A 17,321-nucleotide genomic window follows, 5' to 3' on the forward strand; every position below is an offset into this window, starting at 1 on the left:
CTTAGCGTTACAATGTGAAATCTGGCCAACACTGTGTAATTTTGTAATCGTATTTCAAGCAGATTCTGTTCAAGAGTTTACGTTCAATGGCATCTATTATCGGACAGCCTAGTCATTAGTTTTTTGTAGTTTGGAGTGCTTTTTCCTTTAATTTCTCCACAAAATTGGGAGGGTGACAGTTTAATACATCCATGGGTGACACGCCTAAAACACTCAGTCCACAGTACTCAAACTTCAGTAAGTATGCATACATGTTTAGGAGTAGCTACAATGTCAATGTGATCTTTTGTTTACTCAAAACAAGTGCTGGACGAGCAGTTTGCGGTCATGGCTACTTGTGTTTGTCCACCCCCATCTTGTTACCTAATAGCTGGGGAAGTGAAACTATTCCTGTTGAATCATCACTATGCATAACTGAAGTTGCATACAACAGGTAGTTCCGACCAAGCAATCTGATTGGTCAACTAGACATTTAGAACGCGATCAAATCAGTATGACAGCACACCTAGCCGCGCTCATCACTAAATATTACTCCGCCATATATTATCATACAATATATTTAAATATAACATAACGTTAACTCTGTCCAGCCTTGATGTTACCAGACGCTCTGGCATCCTCCATCAGCTGTGCCGGTGAGTCTGTGTAGTGACACGGCGCTATTAGCTTAAAAATACATGTGAAGTTCGCGGACGTAGTAGCTAAGTCTTGTCCATGGAAAAAATATTTTTTCAGCAGATATCTTAGTTACAAGAAGATTGAGCTAGGAAGGCAGTTTTGTGTTTATATGTGTGGTATTTATTCAGTTTGGGAAATCCCACGATCTCTAGAAAGCATTAGCTCAAATTGGCTGGCTGACTCAACAGGGACTAGAACTAGACTAGGACTAGAGAGTAGTAAACTAGGTTTCATTACATAGGAGTCTACTGACGTGACTGATTGTTTTCCAGTTATTAGTCAGACCCCATGTATTTCCAGGGAAATGGAGATAACACTAGCAAATACAATTTTTATTTTGAGAGCGAATTGCCCCACAATATGAATACATTTTGATTATATCTTTTATTTTGATGGTAACTGTTGTATAATCGCAATATTACACTCGAGTGTGTGCTTTACCGTCATTTTTGGCACTGTCCGCATCACTGTCGTGCCAATGTAAAGTTGTGTCCGATAATAGAACTTAGGACGTTAGGCCTAGCCAAGCCTTGATGCCTCTGTTTTAGGCTATAATAAAGATACACGTGGCCACATGGCTACTGCTGCTTGTATTAGCAACCAGATTGTTTAACTGATATTTAATTATTGGACCACTATTGAACAGTATTCATATTATTATTGTCTTTGTTTTTGTGATTACTTAATTATAGTCTTATTATTTTGTAAGCCATCTCCGACTGTAGCTTCCTATTTTAGTTCCCCTTCGTGAAGTTCATTCGACGGGAGCGAGCAACGCAGCTCCGTTGCTGAGGGGAAAATGCGCGTTCACGGAGGACTGCGGAAGCGCAGAGGGGGGCGGAGAGAGAGCCGGCAAAATTTGGCAGGTGTCCATGCACAGTTTTCTCATCCTGCTCTTCGGCCGCTGTGCATGAGGATCGGTGACGGGGTCAGGTTTTTCGGTCGTCCGCTCCTCGACGATTTTTTTTTTTTTAACCAGGACGGCTTCGCGCATTTTCCGGCTGCTAAAATGGGAAATCTGCTGTTCTCCAGAGGGTAACAGACTGACATGAGTGCTTTGAATTTGCTTGCGTGTCGCGTTGCGTGGCATGAGGAACTAGCATGAACATAGGTATGCTTTAGTCTGAACAAGAATAATTTTATTGGGGATATATACACCATCATTTTAAAGCCTAATATGTTTCATTTGACTGAGCTACAGTATATTCTCAATAAAATGATACTTCTTCACAGCCTTGCATGTTTGTCCCAGTCAGAGCATGGGAATGGCTAATTTTATGCTCTTTTTTAGGTGTATTGAGCGTCCCTCTGATTCTGGTGACTGTTGAATTTGTTCCTGCCCCTTCAGGTCTGAAGCAAAGATGTCCCAAAAAGTCAGTGAAGGAGGGTTCATATCCCAGAAGATCAGCAAAAGCATAACCTACTATTACACCCCAATCCCAACGGCAGGGGACAAGACATTATGTCCCACCAAAGAATATCCTACCCCAACTGCCTTCTGCCCTGTTTCGTCCTCCTCGCCCTCAGCACCAGTCCTGTCTGACTCACCTCCCTCAAGCTCCAGCCTGCCCCTGTCCTCCCCTCTGGACTCCTCCTCCGCTCCCTTGCTCTCAGGCCCACTTTGTCCCACACACCCCTCAGATTCCGCACCCCCATCCCCCCGTCCTCTCCTCCTCCTCCTTCCCTGGCTCGGGGCCCGGCCCGGGGCGGTGGCCAAGTATCGGGACCTTTACCTGGAGCAGGACATGGACGTCCTGGTGGTGGAGAGCGGCGTCATGCACTTCTTGTGGCCTCGCTGGGGGCTGGATTACGGGCTAGAGGTGCTGAAAGTTCTGGAGGAGCCGCTGTTCTCGGGACGTCCCGTTGTGGTCCACGCCTGCTCCATCGGAGGCTACACTTTCACCCAGGTGCTCACCCACATGGTCCAGGGGCCGAAGAAATACGCGAGCCTGGCCCAGAGGGTGATAGGACACGTCTATGACAGCATGGTGGTTGGCACACTGGAGCACATGGCAACAGGTGAGTGAGAGTGATCCCATGGATCCACTGGGGCTCGGGTTGCTTTTGTGTCAGATATGTGTGTCAGACCTTTAAATAATTCATTACCCAGCAGCTGACCTACTATTCAACTGTGTCATGAGTCTAGGAACTCTTTCAGCCAACATGTTTCTGGCTTGTACTAGAAGCTGCTTGCCATTATTTACAATTAATACAAATGCAAACAGTTTCTAAATCTGCAAATAGCAACCCTCTGATTCCTCTCCTCTCCTCTCTCTGTTGTCGGTGTTCTTCAGGCCTTGGCAAGACGCTGGCGCCTCGTTTGGAGGCCTTGGTCAAAAATGCTGCCATGTTTTACTTCTGGCTCTTCAAAACCCACACAGCAGACTACTACAACCGCAGCATCCACGTGTTCCACAACAGCCCAGTCACGGCGCCAGCGCTCTTCTTCTTCTGTGAAAACGACACTCTGTGTGACCCGGTTGCCATGGAGAGGCTTATTGACGTGTGGAGGAACAGGGGCGTGGCCGTGCAGGGCAGGAAGTGGAAGGAGTCTGTGCATGCGGGCCACATGCGATGCCACCCAGAGGACTACCTCTCTACGCTGGAGAAATACTTGAACTCGCTGCCTATCGCCTCCCTCAAGGCTAAAATGTAAGAGACTGGGAGAGGAAGAGACTTGCGTGACTCATCATTTCAAAGAGAAGGCTATTTTGATGGTTTTGTCTTGAACCAGTGGAGCACAATGAATGTTTGAGAGGGAAAGAGGTTAATATCTTTTCTCTTGGATATGCTTTTATCAATATGTATTTCCCCAACATGGGAACTTGCTAAGAAAACAACAAACAGGGGCTTTCAATGGCAAAATGTTGTGTAAAATTGGAATCTAATCTCTATTTTTGAATTGCTACTGTCTTTCGTAGATAATCCATCTGCATTCATTTGTCTATGGTATCTACCTATGAATTTGATAGCAACCATTCCCCTTGCTTTACCAATTCAAATTCTTACTTTAGATGTATTTACAGGTTAGATTTACCTGGTTGCAAAACTAGTTCTTTAACTTTGTCAGTAAAATGGTAAAATGCCTAGAAATATATATATGTGTGTATATATATATAAATGTAGATATATATGTATATATTTCAATCAGGAGAGACAAGTGAATGAAGTAAAGATAATAGTTTATTATAACAGATGACTTGGTGAGAATTAGGACTTAACAAGAGTCTTTGGCGCTTAGACTCTACAGGGAGATTTTGAAATCGAGGGGCACCAGCCCTGAGCAGCAGCAAGATAAATCCCCCCGTGGAGTCCAGACACTGGTGGTGGTGGCTGATGACTTCTGCTGAAACTGATAGCTGGTGAGGTTGATGAGTGAAGAAGCTGATGAAGCTGATGAATCTGCAAAGACTGGGCGGAGACGGGGAGGTGGAGGGGTGCGCATAACAGCAGCATGGATGGACTACAGCGGAGAGAGAGAGATATTTAAAAAGACAGCAGCAAAATGATAGGCTAACGATAGAGGTGTGTCGCTGTGCTATTGGATAGATGTGACCAGCTGATGTGAACAGCTGATATCTCAATTGACAGCCCGGGAAAAGACAGCAAGGAAATAATGAGTGAGCATGTGTGAGAGAAGTGAATGGCAGTAAATGCACATCAAAGTTAAATAACTAGTTTTACAGCCAGGGAAATTTAACATTCAAATACACCTAAAGTAAGATTAACAAGTACCTATAGAGAATTCTCCATTGTGTAGCTTTATTGTTATGATTTGGACCAAAGTCACCTTATAATATATATAATATACCATTGGTATATTTTAACAGGTAATGTGAAGCTTAGGTCATGTGATTCCTTGGCACGCGATGCCAGTGATTTGGTTGCTGCACAATATGTGTGAAATAAAACGCTTTACAGCTTTCATTTCCAATGTGTATCGTTTTGTTCCTAACCAGCACATGTATTCAGATGCTTTCTTACTTTGCATTCTTACTGTAGCTAATCACTTGATATTCCCTAAAAGGAGCAAGGTAGGTATTTAAATTAAAACTGAATCTGATCTTATAAGCATTGGAAGGTAAGGCAACCTTAATTACATATCTTACCACACACTACACACACACTACACACATTAATCCACAGTCTAGATGGGCAGGACAACTGAGAAATGATAGAGCTGAGAAAGAAACGTAATAGTTGGGTGTCCCTACCCCTTGGAATGTTAACATTTTACTAAATGGGTTTAGGGAACATGAAGGACAAATGTCAAAAATGTTCACACTGTGTAACAAGTGTCTGACTATATAAACTGTCAAGGTATTACTTTGAGCTTTGTATATAAATAGGCCTTGGCATATGGCTAATATCATTACCAGACTCCTCCTGGTATGAAAGTTCTCAGAATTATTAGTTACTTAATCCCTGTTAAAGATGACTGGATTGGTTCCATATCCGGAGATGCACTCCATTAGTAAAGGGCCTCCTTTTAATTGGTCTGAGATTTGATGTGGTTGTTTTATCTTACCATCTTCACCATCCCCCTCTCTGGTGCTATATGCAACAAGGTTGGGTGAGGCCATGCGTGAGATCCCATAGTCCAAATCTGGCAGATAACAGTAAGGCCGGAGCATTTGTTTTCACAGCACAGCACCAATGTTTATGTAGCAGATGGGAAAAGCCAGCCACATTAGAATGACAAGGTTCAGTTTAGTTTCCACTTCCACAGACCTGTGAAGGGCACAGAACAGAGAAATGAAAAAATCCTCATCTATCCTTGCCTAAGCTTATGTTTTTTTCTGTTTATTGCTTCTCTTTGGCGACACATTAAACTCACCTCTGTTAGTCTTACATGTGAAGGACGGAGTATTTCATGCACTTGTAACACTTTACAGCAGTGTAATGCTTCACAGTGCAGCTCTGTGTGCTGGTATTAGTGTGTGTGTTTGTGTGTGTGTGTGTGTGGGGGGGGGTGTCAATTCTTGTGAACTGCCCTAATGCACTGACGATTACCTATGGCCTTAGAGGGAATTATCTCAACCCTGCATGTGACTTGTTCAGTAGTATGGGGTCTCTGTGTATCATAAATCCTATTATACTGTTTCTCCAACACACATGCAAAAAAAAAAAAAGAATGTTCACATGTACACGCAAACACACACACACACACACACACACACACACACACACACACACACACACACACACTGAAGATTTCCATCACCAAGAGCTGCTCATGGACTTCATGAGTTACAGTAATACAGGAAAACCTTGAATCTTGACTGACATCTGCTGGAGAAAAGGCTCATGTACAGAACTGACTTCCAAATAAAGCCTAGTTTATGTTACAGCAACAGCATTTTTTAAATGATAATAATAATCATAATATATGTTATTACCCAATCTAAAAATCTAAATGTAGGATTGAGGACTGAGATTTTCATGCTCAGAATGATGATAAAATCACACAAGAGCTGGCCTGCAATAGCTTTACTAGCTTTAGGGAGTTTTATGAAGCTGTAATCTTTACTCACTCACTTTAAAGATATGAGAAATTTATGATTTTACGGTGGCATGAAAAGCTTATTTTGAATCACAAAATCTGCCTTTGAAAAATGTTGGTATATACTGTATATATATTTTAAATGTGTCTCTTTAGTTCTCTGTGGTATTTGGCATGTATGTTGTGTTTGTTATTTTTATTTTGTCTTTAGTTTAAGCCCTCCTCTACTCTACCTGTAATGTACCTCTGGTGCTCAACAGTGAGTTTATCATAACTTTATTGTACACTTTTTTGTGTGTTTTTTTTTTTTTATCTCCTATGGTATCACTATAATATTCCAACTAATTTTTTTTTTCAACATAAATTGTGTCTGTGGTACTCAATAGTGAGTTTACAGTGACCTTATTGTATTTACAGTTTTTTTCAATTGCTAACAAGCATCGGTCAATACGAAGCTACTTTTTCAAAACTCTTCATACAGTCTGCATTACCAACATGTATCTTGGCCAAACAGTTAATCTCAACTCCAAAACTCACACTGTCACTAATAACACACTGACCTAAAAAAAACACTAACAACAGGGAGCATTACATAAATGATGAACTTTTATCTTTGAAGTTTGAATGATTTTTCACATAAGTCAGTATTTCATTGTAGAATATGAATAACAACTTTTCACTTTATTGACTGTACTAAAGTATATGTAAGAAGAATGAATCAGAAATGCAGCAATTTACTTCAATATCCTTTATTTTTCTATATCTTTGCATATAGTAATTTACTTGTGAAAAATAAAAAGTTGAAACAAAAAAAACAATTTCCTGAAATTCCAGGGCTACAATAATGCAGTAATTACAAAAAAAACAAAAAAACATCAACAACATGTATAGTTTTGTCTGTTTGGTAACGAGACTATAGCTTTCAGCTGTGTTTGGAATGATTATTATTTCATTTTCATTATTTTCATTTCATTCATTTATTGTAAATATTCTGCTAAGATTTTCTATATATGCTAAGATATTTCTATATATATCTATATATACCATATTGAAATATGGTTACTGCAGAAATGTACCATCATTCTGTTTTGAATGTGTTTTGAACAGCATTTGAAAAATGTGCTGCAGATATATAGTGTTTTGTAGGTGGTGGAGTATGAATGAGAGAAGAGTTCATGGATGTTGGAAAATGTGGTCATTGAATGCATTTTGTGTGAAAGCAATGAAAAATGATTCACAGTTTGGTCCACATAGACTTCTGTTTCGCTGACTGTGTGAAGAGTTTTGACAATGTGACTTCAGTTTTGACCAATGCATGTTAGCAATTAAAAAAAAACTGTAATATTTCAATAGGGCTGTGATATTTATACAGTATCCTTCTAAAATGTATTAGAAGATTACAACAGTTTTTTTATTTTCTCTAGGTAAGTTCCTAGTTAGTTTGCTGTGGCAGAAGGTCGCCCAAATCTTCAAACATTTGAATACGTTTCTAACATAACCCACGGATATTTGGTTAGTTTGAAAGATATGCTTTATGTGCTTTATATACTTTATGATTTTAAATTTGCAAAGAAAAAAATAATAATTCTACAGTCAACCATCATTATTGACTAAACAGTTTATTGGAAAGTTCAATACAAAGAGAAACATGTCACCTTAATACACCGTAATATAGCTTACATCCTTGATGTTGACTAAAGACCTAATGCTGCACCTAAAAGCTTTCATAAAAATATTACATTAAACATAGCTATAAACAGTAAGTGCAAATTCAAATACAAAATCTCATGAAAATATATTATCTTTGCATATACAGCAAGAAGTTACTTTTCCATACATTAAAATTGCACAAGATTATATAATACCCACATACCAAAAATAAAACATTTCAAATTGTCACCCAAACTGGAAATCCCTGATGCCCAGTTGCCTATTCAGGTCTTTCAATATTAGACATTTTTAAATACAGTTAAAATATTTTGCATAGGCTATTTCACACCTTTGTAGCAAAAATGAAGTTATACAAGTATGAAAAATATTGCACCTCAAGAGGAAAGCTATGAGCTACTTGCATTTCATGCATAAGAGCTATCACTCAAGAGACCAGCATTATCGCTGGTCATTATTGCAGTATTGCATATGGACTAGAAAATGTCATTCACATTTTTTTATGATACAATAATGTGTCTGAAGACAATGGTAATTGATAGCAAGATGATAAAAAATGCTTATTAAAACTACCTGCAATGATAAATTCCATTGTTTTCAATACTGCACTGCCTCAGTATATCTGCATGGTGGCCCGACCTGGCATGAGTGTGGATCTGTCAGCAGACCTTGAGCTTGTCCTTGTTGAGAAGGAACTCCTCCAGGTAGTGCTGCACCTTCATCAGAATCAGGTAGAGGTGACTTTCGGGAAACACGTCATCACGGGCCTCCCCTCTGGGTCTGGCCTGGACGGGACAGTCCAGCGTCAGGGCGAGGGAGCGCACCCTGCCCTCCAGGCTCGACACATCTGCCTGGATCTGGCTCAGCAGCTCCAACAGAGGGCTCTGCAGGTCCCGGTCCAGCAGTCCCAGTTCCCGGCTGATGCTGGTCAGGCCCTCGATGGAAGGAGAGCTGACGTCTATCTGAGGAGCGACCGGCAGCTAAGGAGAAGAGGAGGACATAGAGTATTGATCCTCTAGCTGATTTTAAATGGTGTACAGGTTTTGTCTTGGGTTTTTTTTTTGCAATATTTTTAATGCTTGTATAATGTCATTTTTGCTTCAAAGATGTGAAAAACTGTATTTAAAATTTTCTAATATTGAAAGAGCTGAACTTGCAACTGGGCATTAGGGATTTCCAGTTTGGGAGAGCTGTAGTTTTTTTTGCTGTGACCAGGAAGGTTAAAAAATGTTGATGAAAAAAACCATAGTTATTTAAAAATAAATGAATTTACTAATGTGTTTCTTTATACCATTACATGGCCAAGCTTTGAATTACACCATTTGTTCTTGGGAAAATTGGTGTAAAGTTAATGTGCTGCTGTTAGAAATGGAACAAAGCAGATACAGATACAGTGATAGTGATGGAAAGTAAAACTGTAATCCTTTTCCTACTCTGAAAATAAAACCTATAAAAGTACAACTGTCGATGTGTAATGTAAAATCTTAAATCTCATGCAACAAAGACCCTGCTGTTTCCGTAAGTCACACTGATTTGACTACACAGTACTCTCGTTCAATGACTGCAGTGTGAGAAATTGATAAAACATGCATGCAGATGCCGATGTGTGCACATACCTTTGTTCTTAGTTTCCTAATGTGGACCAGAGTGGTCTGAGCCATGTTTATTATACTGTGTATGCCGTTTCTCAGAGATTCTCCTTTAGTGGGAAGACCGGTGCAGCCGGGAGCCAGCATCAGGACAGAGACACACAGGAGGGCCAGAGGGACGTGCATCCTGACACACAACAAAACACATGGAAAACTATGAAGATACATAAAACAACAAACATCTACACACAATCAGATTTGTATAAGAACTTTTGTATTCTTTAGTTTACAGCTATACTGGCAAAAATAGAAATAGCAATGAAATATTATGAAATGAATTAAACATTTATGCAAATAAAGGCAATTTTGCACATTAAAAATATTCAAAGAAATTCAATCTAATTTGTTTTATCACTTTGAAATCACTTTGCAAAATTTTAAAGTCTATTTACAATGCATGCCTTGTATTCAAATATTTGTAATATTTACATACATCTACTAGTTAGTCTAATGTTGAAAATATAATATTACTCTTCTCTGAACTTCACATGTAATATCATTATTCTTCCCTTCACCTTGGTCCCACATACTGTAACACATCATATCATAGCCTTACCTGTGCTTTGCCTTGTGGCTGTGCTGTAACAGTGAGTGACAGAAAGATGCTGCATGCCTCTTTGCAGGGTTCCCCTGTTTAAATAGTCTGATTGAGTCGTAACTTAGGTGAATCATCAGTGGGTTTCCCTCCTGCCTGGTCCACTCCCCCCGTCTCTCCTCCCCCTACGGCATCTAACCAAACCTGGGCCTGACCCGTAAAGGTCAGCCCATCGAGGCTCTAAAAAAAACACAGATAACAACGTTCTGACTCAACCGCTTGGAACTCACACACACTCCATATTCTTGGTTTTGTTTTGCAACAAGGTTTTTTCACTTGATGCATGCGTGGCTGCTGACATAATCCTGTTTTTAATCTTTTAATTCAATTTTAGTTTTAAATATTGGGAAATGTGTAGGCAGACTGTTGGCTCGAATTGTCGTCATTCAGTGCAAACCCACTAATACCCAGGTGCACAACCAAACGAATAACCAAAGAGAAGATACAGATATTTAGCAATCAGGTAGAGAAGATTTGATAGAGGGATTTGATAGAAGGATTTCATGGGGAAATGGAATTTGGTATCTTGTAGTGTAGAAGAAAGGAAGTGAATCATCATGTATTTTACATCCATGAACATATCACTGTGGCTTTGACTATGACTGCGGTCCTTTATTTTATTTTTGAAAGACATGGAATGAAAGACACATAAATCTGGAACTCGGTGCCTATGATGGACATTTTCTACCTGCTGTAATTATCATTGTTAGGAGCAACAGCAGCAACAAAACCAATAACAGCAACAAGAACAAGTTCAAAATGTAAACCTTGCTACTGCACACACACTCCCAAACTAGCGACCCTTGTAAACTGTGGTGGTTTCCAAAGGTGTTTTTCTAGTTCTGTCTGAGGGCCTGATGATCTTACCTATAACTGAAGCAGCTTTTGTGTCTGTGTATATAATTATGTGTGAGAGAGAGTACCTTCTCCATTGTCTGCATACTGCAGGAAAGTTACAGTATGTAGTATCATATGCATGTCTGTTCATTACAGCATATATTACATAAACAGACAAAGAAAAACATATTCTTTGCAGACACACAGTCACTTTACTTGTCAATATTGCATGGCATTACTTTCACTGAGGAGTTATATAGTGTGTCTTTTCATTTCCACTCATATGTTGGACTCCTGCTCAGCCTTGTCAAGAAGTGATATAACAAAGCTTATCACAACGTATATCAATAGAATGGAACAGCCACACACACACACACACACACACACACACACACACACACTGAATTTGATCAGTGTGTGTCAGTGTCGTTTTCTAGGTGTTTGGGCTGTACAACAAAGCAACAAGCTTGTTTTGCATACAGCAAGCATTCCAAAACACAGTTTCTATGTGGAATCCCCGGCTGAAGGATGTAACCTGTTTTTTGAGCTGCTGACAGTCTATATTTTATTGCACAGTTAAAGATTTTTGGTAACGACCTGTGGAGGATGTGTCCTCCCACTTCTTAATGAGGGAATCTCTGCTATGGTAGTTGGCAGTTGTCATTTGAAAGGCATGGCGACATCCACACACAGTTTGATTGTAAGGTTGAAGGCTTGTAGGTGTTTTGTGCTTTGCAGGTTTTGTCTCCTGTGAGGTGGAATCAGTTTTGTCACTTTCATCCAAATAAACATGACCAATGGAAACAGCAGACACAGCAGGACCTCAAAAGAAAATGGCAAACCTGTGAGATCATACTGTAGAAAATGTGATCGGTCACCTCTGTGTTCTCTCAGTGAGTTTTTCTGACACAGCTGTTGTTCATCAGGCTGAAAAAGCAGCGGTCACACTTGGAAATTAAAGCATTGGACCACTTCTTCCTGTAAGCAATGAAACATCACTGGTGGTACGAGAGGTTGACACAACATGGACTTATCCACAAAGGGCCTTTCAATGGAAGTTTTGTCCATACAATACTGTAATTTATCCACTAATAACTACTAATAACTATGTATAGTAACATGTGTCTACTGGGGACCGTGGATCACTACTCACTGGGCCATGAACTGTCCCAGTTTTCTACAACTTGCATCTTGCGGCTCTTTCCACAAACACAGCTTTCTTGTCCCTTGTGCCTGGCTGGATGTTGTGCAACTGTCTCCCCAGTAAACTCCAGCTGAACTCCTAATTGGAGCCCGATTGTGTAGTCGGTGGACCAATGGCGTAAGATTTCCCAGAACTTTAATTAATGTCAATTGTTGTGTTTTTATCAAAGTGTTTTCAGCTATGGCTGGATGGAGGGACACAATTGGGAACTAGAGGAGGGAGGAGCATTTTATTGGAATCCCTCCTCTGGTCATTTCCAGTAAGCTGACATGGCACAGGGCCAACTTGGTTTTACTTCCATCTTTTTTTTTTTTTTTTAAATGAAACACCAACCATTATACTCTTCTTCTCCTCTCTGCAGCCATGCTTGGGTTGCCTGTAAAAACATTTTTCAATCTACAGTCCACAGCACATACTTAGACTCTTGTTCATGCTTTGATCCTGTTGCTTCACTTAAAGGGGTCACTCTATTGTTTTATTATGCCCCATGGGATTATCATTTACTGTTGATATGACTAGTGGCTTTCCCGTCAATGAATTAAAACACAGGAAGCATCCTTTGAACAACACTGCATTATACTCTTTCATAGTGCGTTAATATGGTGACTTGTCTCTATAGAAAATACTTGTGGTTGAATACACATGACTAAAGAATGAATTGCTTTCCCAGCTTCCAGTAGGTGGCCTGTTTATAGATCAGGAAATGAACATTGCTCAACTCCCAGGTGATTTGAACTAATGCATATTAAAGCTGTTTGATCATAAACACCCCAATGAAAGTCAAAGTAGTGTATTTTCCTAGGAATCCTGCAAACTCAGATAGAAACTTAAGCCTGTTTGTGCGTAACAGTCTCCAACGCCAAGCAATTTCAAGCCCCATGTTGGATGACTTGCTTTTCATCAAACAAATTTCAATTCATCAGGAAAATTGTTTTCAAACAAAGGTCTAACCATGACTCATATCTTCACCCTATTCCCAACCAAAGTGGTTTCACTGGCCTAATTTTAAATTGGTGTTCTATAGTTGCCTAAACATAATGAAGGCTAATTATCTGCTTAGCATTAACCCTATCCTTAACCAACTGTTTCTTTTAACTTAAAACATGAGTGGAAAGGGTTTTTGTCAGAAGTGAAAGAAACAAATGCTGCCGTATGATTTGAATCCAGCCCTCTAAACTATTAGACTCTGTAGTTTATAACTGGACTATGCACTTTTATGTGTAGCTCTGCTAGAGGGTGCTGTTGCAGGTGTGGTGGGGTGTTGAATCGGTCTAAATTTACATATCCCACAGCATTTTATATTTATAATCCTGATTTGATTATGATAATGTCATCGCACTTCTGTAGCCTACAGTGTGTCTGTAGGCTACAGAGTGTCTCAACATTTACCTAATGCCATTTGGATTATGATCCACTGCATTGCATTTAACTTCATCTTTCATTTTGGGTGCAGCCTATGCAAAACATGAGAACCACTTGTGATGATGTTCTTGGTAATTATCACTGCAATATAAATAAGTTGTTGCTCTGGGAGGTAATGAAGCACTACCAGATCTGTCTCGTTTCTAGTGGGCCGCACTGAGGAAAAATTCACCGCTCGCACTGTAGCAGCACAAATGACTCGCACAGGAATGCTGATATTCCAGAGGTTCCTTTTCTGCCGAGTCAACGAACATTGCTTTATGAGTAGGCTTTTGGCAATGTAATTAATCACCATCTGGATGGAATTGAAACTAAATATCTGGCAGATTTTCGCCAAAAACACCAAGCATTGAAAACCAGAGCTTAGACCAGAATTTGAGAAGGACAAAAGCCAAGGACCGCAGCATTAAGGTAAATAGCAGATTTTGTTACGCCAAATAAGTCATGGGATTGTTACTGTTAAGCGTCTTTTACTGTAATTTTGGTGTGAATACATCATAGACCTTGGGAGAGGAGTGGACTGCCAGTACAGATTCCTATAATTTGACTTCATAAACCTGCTACATGCCCTCTCTGTTTCCAGCTGGAACCTATGGGAACCTTACTGGAACCATTATCTTTCGGTCAGCAATTTTTTTGACTTGTGTTTTTTCAACAAATCTTAGAGGTTTGACACATATTGGCCCTGATTGTGGTGTGGCTGCTGTTTTCTTAGCTGCTGTTCTCAAAGCGTCCTCTGGGGGGCTCTACTCACTCAGAGATTTACAGTAATTGGAGAGCAGCTTGCCAGTTTGTATCGAGTTCGTCCCAATACTGTAAATCATCCCTCCCTCCTCATTCACTTCCCCCATGCACAAGCCTAAAAGAAGTCTTTGAAATGTAATCTATAAGACTTCAGCCATTTGTGTCCTTTAATAATCATAAAAACGGATCCTCATGCAGTGTTTAGAAGAAGAGTTTCTCCATGGTTTGTTCCTGCCCCAGTTTATTCTTTCACCCTGTGTCCAAATGAGTCTCTACCTCTTTTATTTAATCGTTTGTGTTTATTCGTTGCATGCACTGTTCATCCTAATTGATTGTTGAAGTTTGATTTCTGGTTCTGCCATATTAGTTACCTTCCTGAACTGAACTAGTGTGCTGGCTGATATCCTCCTCCCTCCAAAGTACACTGATATTTCCAGCTTCACCTCCACTCCACAGTCTTTACACTCTATATCTCTGTATCCCAGCACATCTGGCACTTAAAGTCCCTTTGAGGAGAAGAGTTTGCCAGGTCTCAAAGTTGTGGATTGCACAGAAGGAAAGGTTCAGCCCATTCAAAAACCTACATCTGATGCAGATGTCTTAGGTTTTGCTACTAAACGGACATCAACAACACCCAACAGGATTATTTCTTCCCAAACATTTTATTTAGTCCCAGAGGTCAGGGAGTCACAGACATTGAAAATACACGACACCAGACAAGAAAAACAGCCCCTCTACTGGCTTTGCCCGTGGTTACCAATTTCATTTACTCCATTACGAGCGGGAGTGCAGCAAAAGTGCATCCAGCGACCCACGTCCCCATCTGATGACACGGATGAGGCGCTGCCCTATTTCCCTGGGCTACGTGTGACACACAAATTGTGGGCCGCAGTCGTGATTTCACTGGGAATCTCTCGCTTCAATCTGAAGGTCAATCAGAGATTTGTTAGGTCAATTAACGGATGCGGGGGCCCGGTCTAGCGGAAAACATTTCACTCATATTAGTCAGCATAGTACTGTACCCACCCACAGGACATGGGACAGGGAGAGTGGGTGCTTTAGTCTGGGATTATTTGGTGCTGCTGCTTGGGCTGTAAAATCTGTTTTTCTAATCCTGATAAATAATCAGTGAATTGTCCTTGTTGATCTCTTTTTTAAACCATACTGATACATTCCACTGTTTTGTTCACTTGTAGAACATAATTTTGATGTTAAGTATTAATTTCAAATTTACTTTACACAACAGATGAAAAAGGGAGACCTTGCTTTCCTCTAGTGCAAATTTTATAGTATTGTATATCAGTTACACACATAGTAGATCGGAATACTGAAACAAGCAGTGGAAATGTCATATTTTATACTGATTATGGTTCCTTGTCTTGACCGGTGTTTGACAGACAGCAAGTACAAGTTTTTATCTTAATTTCATTTCATCTTTATTTAACCAGGCACATCAATTAAGAGGACATCTCTCGCTTACAATGATGGACTGGCAAAATGCAGCAGCTGTTCCGGAGGGGAGAGGGGGTGTGAATTCAAATAAAACAGAACTGAACGCCGAACGTCGACATGGACAACCGAGCAAGCAGAGCCCAGAAACAGGCAGCAGATTGGGCAATAAATATTAAAACAGAGAGGTGGAGGTGTGAACGGAGTAAGAGAATGGGAGATGGAGGGATGGAAAGATGAGTTTAATGTAAAGGTGGTCAGTGAATGAATGAGGGACACCGCACGCATCGGCATGAACTCACTTAACATATGTTCCTACAAATATAGAAAACATGGAAACTCTCACATGCACATGGACACACACACACACACGTATGCATGCATGCACACGCATACACACACACTCCCTGGGCGGTGAAGTCACGTGGTTAGCGGAAGTGAAGCAACACTTAGCTGGTGTCCTGGTCAGTGCACAAGAAGCAAGAATTGCCTCAGGTGTAGATGTATAATAACCAGATTGTGTATGCCCATGGATTTGGATAAAGTCCAAGCTTCTGGATAAATGCAAGCTGACGTAACTCTGCATACGTCAGAGGGTCAATGCCACAGCTTCCTTTTTCCTCATGTTTTAGTGTGTGCATCCCACTGAAACTGTTTCTATAGAGAATGCTATGAATTCCTGACTTGATAACCATGGTAGTCAGATAGCTTATATTCATGAAACAATTGATATGCCTACAGAGTATAGGATATAATGCATTATTTTTAATCAGATATGATGACCGTATACAAAATCTAATAATTTGATTGGGCAGATCTGACTACTGACTTACAGCACAGAATCCAATGATGTAGGAGTGTAAAAAGCATCAGGCAGCGACCACACCCATAAAATGTCCTTCACATCCAGTTATCTTGACACATGCTTTGACCAAAATTCATTTATCAAATGAATAAAAAAAACAAGTTGTTTTTGATGTATAGAGAAAAGACAAAAGCCTATTTTGGGCAAAATTATAGATCTGACATGCTGTGATGATTAAAATCTATTCTACACAGATGATTTATGTTATCTAAACACTACTTGTTCTCCTGATATATTGAGATAAACTTTAGGTGGCTGATTTTGATTAAAGCTTCCAGGTCAAGAAAAAAAGTGAGATGAGTAGAAAGAGCAAAATTAGGAACAAAATGTGTTTTGGTGCAAAAGGATTAAGGAATTGCTGTATTGCACAATTAAAGTAGAAGTGTTCATATACACTGAATGTAGAAAATATTAGGGACATCTTCTCAAATCTGTCACAAAGCTTAAAAATCCTTCTCTAACTCGTCTGCTTCTCTTTATCTGCATCTCTTCCTTTGTGATTGGTGTAGATTTAAAGGGAAATCAATAAGGGATAATGGCTTTTACCTGGATTCACCTCATCAGTGTGCTTCGTGAAAAGAGTAGGTGTCCCTAATATTTTGTACATTCAGTGTAGATGGCACATGTAATTCTCCAGCCAGTATTCATGTCAAATTTGGTAAGAGTCTTTGTTCAAGAGTTCTAAATAATGTGAATTTCAACTTTAG

General features: G+C 40.0%; 2 protein-coding genes across 4 annotated transcripts; one reads left to right on the forward strand and one right to left on the reverse strand.

Annotated features, from left to right (window-relative positions):
• The first annotated feature begins 528 nt into the window (after positions 1-528).
• Positions 529-4,594, forward strand: LOC139659402 (transmembrane protein 53-like). Of its 3 annotated transcripts, none has more exons than XM_071537665.1 (3): positions 529-635; positions 2,027-2,697; positions 2,973-4,594. In XM_071537665.1, exons 2-3 carry the CDS (start codon positions 2,040-2,042, stop codon positions 3,332-3,334), a joined length of 1,020 nt encoding a protein of 339 aa, XP_071393766.1. In that variant the 5' UTR covers positions 529-635; positions 2,027-2,039; the 3' UTR covers positions 3,335-4,594. The 3 variants fall into 3 exon arrangements, with proteins under 3 accessions (XP_071393766.1, XP_071393765.1, XP_071393764.1); XM_071537664.1 differs by lacking the exon at positions 529-635 and adding an exon at positions 1,559-1,789; XM_071537663.1 differs by lacking the exon at positions 529-635 and adding an exon at positions 1,559-1,713.
• Positions 4,595-8,508: 3,914 nt separating this feature from the next.
• LOC139659404 (leptin-B-like) lies at positions 8,509-10,083 on the reverse strand. The gene is made up of 3 exons (XM_071537667.1): positions 10,055-10,083; positions 9,466-9,625; positions 8,509-8,829 (listed from the first exon to the last, which is right to left on the reverse strand). The coding sequence occupies exons 2-3, from the start codon at positions 9,622-9,624 to the stop codon at positions 8,509-8,511; spliced, it is 480 nt and encodes a 159-aa protein (XP_071393768.1). The 5' UTR covers position 9,625; positions 10,055-10,083.
• Positions 10,084-17,321: the final 7,238 nt, after the last annotated feature.

This window comes from Centroberyx affinis, unplaced genomic scaffold (assembly GCF_046629955.1).
Source record: "Centroberyx affinis isolate AG114_WGS23_722 - 3 ecotype Tasmania unplaced genomic scaffold, CSIRO-AGI_Caff_v1 ptg003100l_1, whole genome shotgun sequence".
NCBI classification, from domain to species: domain Eukaryota; kingdom Metazoa; phylum Chordata; class Actinopteri; order Beryciformes; family Berycidae; genus Centroberyx; species Centroberyx affinis.